This window comes from the organism of the source record quoted next, unplaced genomic scaffold, assembly GCF_019419815.1.
Source record: "Pyrus x bretschneideri cultivar Hongxiangsu unplaced genomic scaffold, Pyrus_bretschneideri_v1 Contig36, whole genome shotgun sequence".
Taxonomy (NCBI): domain Eukaryota; kingdom Viridiplantae; phylum Streptophyta; class Magnoliopsida; order Rosales; family Rosaceae; genus Pyrus; species Pyrus x bretschneideri.
The window spans coordinates 1,950,011-1,955,086 of NW_025999679.1; the positions used below are offsets into that span (position 1 = coordinate 1,950,011).

General features: G+C 40.6%; 2 protein-coding genes across 2 annotated transcripts; one reads left to right on the forward strand and one right to left on the reverse strand.

The window, feature by feature from the left end:
- Positions 1–381: 381 nt before the first annotated feature.
- LOC103959391 lies at positions 382–2,208 on the forward strand. The gene is made up of 2 exons (XM_009371740.3): positions 382–549; positions 1,954–2,208. Exons 1-2 carry the CDS (start codon positions 382–384, stop codon positions 1,999–2,001), a joined length of 216 nt encoding a protein of 71 aa, XP_009370015.1. The 3' UTR covers positions 2,002–2,208.
- An 819-nt stretch (positions 2,209–3,027) lies between these two features.
- Positions 3,028–4,708, reverse strand: LOC103959390 (F-box protein At5g07610-like). The gene is made up of 2 exons (XM_009371739.3): positions 4,537–4,708; positions 3,028–4,448 (listed from the first exon to the last, which is right to left on the reverse strand). The coding sequence occupies exon 2, from the start codon at positions 4,433–4,435 to the stop codon at positions 3,212–3,214; it is 1,224 nt and encodes a 407-aa protein (XP_009370014.2). The 5' UTR covers positions 4,436–4,448; positions 4,537–4,708; the 3' UTR covers positions 3,028–3,211.
- Positions 4,709–5,076: the final 368 nt, after the last annotated feature.

Consider the following 5,076-nt stretch of genomic DNA (forward strand, 5'->3'; position numbering starts at 1 on the left):
ATGATCAAATTTAGATCCTCAATTACTTCCCCAAAGAATTTTATTTTTCAATTGGAAGTCCTTAATGTTTTTGCAATCCAACAAATTGCCACCCAATCCAAGTATGCGATGGCTAATGTATCAAATTAAAAATAATTTTTATAAGGTAACAAATTAAGATGAACAGAAGTAATGTAACAACAATAAAATAAAAAACAAAGAAAAAGAAAATTTGAGTTATCGTTGCAGCCAAACAGAGGATTAGACGGACATAGCTGAGCCTGAGCCCGAGCATTTCAATCCAGGTAAATTCGATACAACTCTACAAAAAGCAGAGTGTTGGAGGAGAGAGAGAGAGAGAGAGAGAGAGAGCAGAGAGCAGAGAGCAGACACGAGAAGAAAATGGGGGGAGGAATGGAAGCAAACAAGAACAAGTTCATAGAAGAGTGGGGATCTGTCAGAGAAAATCTCGAGCACAACTTCCGCTGGACTCGCCGCAACTTCGCCCTCGTTGGCATCTTCGGCATCGCCATCCCTATCTTGGTTTACAAGGGCATTGTCAGAGACTTCGTAACTCCCTCCCTCTCTCTCGCTCAATTATTTATGTTTATTTATTTAATTTTGGAAATTAATCCGGTGGATCCGTTTGGATTTTGCCTAATCGATCGCATTAGGTTTCCGGATCTCTTGATTTTTGATTCCTCAGTAACTCGCTTTAGCTGTTTTTTGGTTTAATTTTTATAATTTTCAGAGATTATTTGACTTTTAAGATATCATTTTTTCTCAAATTATGGAATGTTGATACATTTGGGTTTTGATCCAAATTGTGTTTTAGGAAAGAACAGATGCTTTGGGGTTGTAAAATTAGTGCAGAATCATTGTTTGTGAAGTGTTTGAGTTAAACTCTTTTGGCATTTTTAGGGGTTTTGGCAAATTCATAAAAATTGGGTTGGGCATAAATAACCCTTTGTGCTGGGAGTTAAATACACACTGAGAAGCCTTTCTTGTGTGGTGAAATCGTAAGAAAATGCGTAGGCTAGATTGGAAAATGGGTTTGAAATGTCCCTCGGTCACTCATCCATATTGGAGAGCTGCATCACTGTGGGTTTTAGAGCATTTCTTGGGTTGTGCATTCTGTTGGAAAAATGCCAGTAATATTTCCTTGAGACTGTAACAATTAACATAGATGTTCGAAGAGGTGTCTCTATGGGTGGAAATCTTTTGGTAGGAAAAGGGATTGAAGGGACAATGTAATGTTGCCTGCCAGGGATCTTCTTATTCCTTATTAGTATTTTCTTTTAGGGGGGGAAGGGAGAGATGAAATATATAGGTTCTAGCTAACGTTTTTCTTCGTAGTATGCGAAGCAAGTTGTCCTTTCTGCATCAGTGGTGTCATTATTTTTCGTTGTTAGAACCTGTTCGTTGGCAATCAGTTGCCAAATTATCGGATATCTTTTTTGTTGTAAAATCATGTCCTTTGTCCAACTTCTTTTCCTCCCCCAGCCTAGTGATTTCTTTTCTTGTTGCATACTTTATCCCACTTTATATTCATTGTTGGACGCTTCTGATTTTCCATGTTCACAACATTCAGTTGTACTTATTGCAGAGATGAACACATGTAAGGATAAGGGCTTCAAAGTAGACAGATTTTTCATAAACTTGGAATACTGAAAGTTACTAGTAATATTGAAGACTTATTGTTTTGCAAGATAGGATTAGTCTTAAGCATTAATACTCTTACCCTCGTTTCGTTTATACAACCACAAAAACTTTGATTAGGTACTTATCAGCATACTTATCCCTAGTATTTTGTGTGGTTGCTATGGTTGATGATCACTCATTTATACTGCATCTTTATCGTTTTGGTTGGCTAATCATTTGAGCGAGTGCTCACACTATCACCGCACAAACAATTTTGACATTCCAGTCTTGCTGTCAACCGATTGACCAACATTTTGTGTTCTATGATGACAGCACATGCAAGATGAGGATGCAGGAAGACCATACAGGAAGTTTATATGACTAGTCTGAGAATGTTTTGATAATAACTGTGGGACTAGTCATAGAACGTTTACGGGACCACAATCATCCCTCTCCTGGTAGATGGAAAGTGTTTCATTTTCTTTGTTGATCTATGGATCATAATGTCATTCAATTTGGTAAACTTCTGCCCTTGGTGATATTTTCTCCAGTTCAGTTTATCTGAATGAATCCTTGGTTCCTCATTTATTTGTTACTCTTACCTTTCATTTATTCGGTTCGTCTGAATAAGAGATGCGATCATGTTTCGTGAGAAATGGAGGCATATGCATTGCATCGTAGCAGTTGTTGCCACATCGATGTATATACATTTGATGGTGTATACTTAGATGATTGATCATGTTATTTTCCATGTACATGGTTCAATTCATAGTCAGAAAATAAGGCGAAACTTTTTCTGGCAGTAACCACCAAGCTTCTAGTAGCACAGTTCATGGTGTCGATCCAAAGAACAATTTAAAAAGTCCCAATTTGATCAAAACCAACTAGAAACTAAACGATTGAGCTTGAGCTTCGGAAGAAATGTAGGAGACAACCGTGCCGAACAAAAACAGCACCTACTCCTATTCCTCTTTCCTTTCTGCTCGAACCGCGCTCGTAACCCCTGAAACAAGACGCTTGAATCCCCATGCATATTGGCAAATGCCAGTCTCGGAGTACTCGTCAAAGTCCGGAAAGGCATGGAAATTGCACTGAAGGATTCTTTGGCGATAACGAGTAAAGGGAAACCGCTTTATGACTAGCAGTGGATTGCATGCTTGGACAAAAACAGGGAAACTGAAATGTGTGGTTTTCGGGTGGAATAGTATTGGAGATGGGTTCCGAGTGTTGGTTGGGACTCAAAAGTATTTTGAAGTGTCGAATGTGCAGCTAGTACGCCGCAGATTTGAGGAAACCGGCTGGGGAAAGAAACGGCCTTGAACCGTCGGATGAACAGATTATCAAACAGGACAGAAGCACAATACCATTAAGGACCACCAAATTTCCAAACTACATTCAGACATTGAATTACACGAAAAGGAGCGATATCTTTCGAATTAGGGCAACGGAACACATTTACATAAGCTAACAAGTCTTACTTGTCATCTACCCTGGCGTCATTTCACAAGCGCCTTCTATGACATTGAGCAAAAGAAGTGAGATGAACAAAAGCAGACAACAAAACACGCTTACATCAACAAGGGAATTGTGCTCAAACAGGACAGAGAGTCTCTATGAATGGAAAGGCATTCTCCCATCCACACTCAGCTTTCTCATATGGAACTAGACACATGAGCTGCTTCAACGAACCATCCTTCAACCGGTAAGAGAATAACCTACCACAAACAAATAGCATCAGTTCTGATTCCTCCCGCCCTTCTGCTTCTGCTTCAACCATTCTCAAAACCGAAACACGAAACCATTCGCTGCCAACCCCATACATATCACAGAATTCCACTCTAAAGGTAGCAAGATTGACACGGTGCCTCAGCCGCCACCCAGAGTAATCCTCCTTCAACTCCAACACATCAAATTCCACATCCGAGGTCGTGTGCATTATCAACTGCAGATGGCCCCGAGACTCCCCAAAATACTGGATAGTGTTACACGTTAGGTATCGCGGCATGGGAATCGGGTTCAAGCACTCTTCGTCCACATCGAAACAAAGGGAAGTCTGCTCCTCACTGTACCAGTGAATTGCCCGCCTAAAAAACACAGGGGCACCGAAATGTGTTGCTTCTGGTGGATCAAATTTGATTAGAGACGGCTTCCAAGCGTTGTTCTGGGATTCATAAACACGAAGCGAATATACATCGTCAGCGCCATTCGAGCTCCTCAGTACACATACTATCTTGAAGTGGGGTGAATGAGTCGGATCAAAGGCCATATTCACACCCTCTATCTCTGCGCAACCGACTTCATCGCTCGGAAGATTAATGGTCTTGAACTGCATGGTGATGGGATTACAAACAAAGATTCTAATCCCACAATCATCCTCACTAATAGAGGTAATAAAATCATGTGGGATACCAAAATCAAACGCTGTGTTCTTGAAATCGGGGTCGTCCGTAAGGTAGGCAGAGGAACACAAGAGCAACCCATTACAGGATTGAAGGATTTTGATGCGTGGAACACCCAGATAACTCAGATACGGAGGGGGATTCGCATCGAATTTGGGGTGATTCGAGTGTGTGAAAGAGACATATTGGAATTCTGGGGTGGGCAAGTAGTCAATGTTCAAGAGGAGGCCGGAGGGGGCCGGAGTACCTTGGCGGCGGACTTGGGCGGCGATGAGTTGGGGGCAGGAGATGAGAGAGAACCAGTGGTTTGACACGCATTTGAAGCGGACGAGGGATTTTGTGGGCAGTCGGAGGAGGATTTGTGTGAGTATGTCTTGGCTGTTGGCGACGGCTTCTCCGGGCGATGAGATTGCCATCTTCGTCCGATTCCTGCAAAGCAAGAAGTGAAATATGGCAGTGAGAAAAGAAGAATGAAGTTGCAAGGAAGGATAAAATAGACTTCGACGAGGGTTTAAACCTAGGAAACCTAGGGATGGATGAGGGGATTTTAGGCCATCTGATAGCTGGTCAGAGGGTTCGTTTTAACTTTCGGGCAAGTAGACAAATATGCAATAGTGTGGGATTACATTGATGAGTTGAAGGCAACAAATTTGGGAACTACAGTGAAAGTTAAGTCATAAATGAGTGGTGACGGACCAAGATTTCAGATGAAGATTTTGAAGGGATCTACATCTGCTGAGAAAACTGAAACAGTGAAACTGACAGAAGGCTAGAAGAATTGTATGCAGTGGTTGAATAGTTTGGAGGGGAATTGTCTGCCTCTCATTTTCATACTCCCATTTCCATATTCTTGTTACGCTCTTCTGTTTATGTGATCATGATTAAACTACGTTAATATTTTATATTCTTATTATTTTTTATTTTATTATTTTTATAAAAAATTAATATAAAATATTAACGTGACTTAATTATGATCACACATTACAAAAAGATATAGAAAAAATATAGAAATAGAAGGACAGACAATCTACCTGCAAATAGTTTTCTATATTCATCA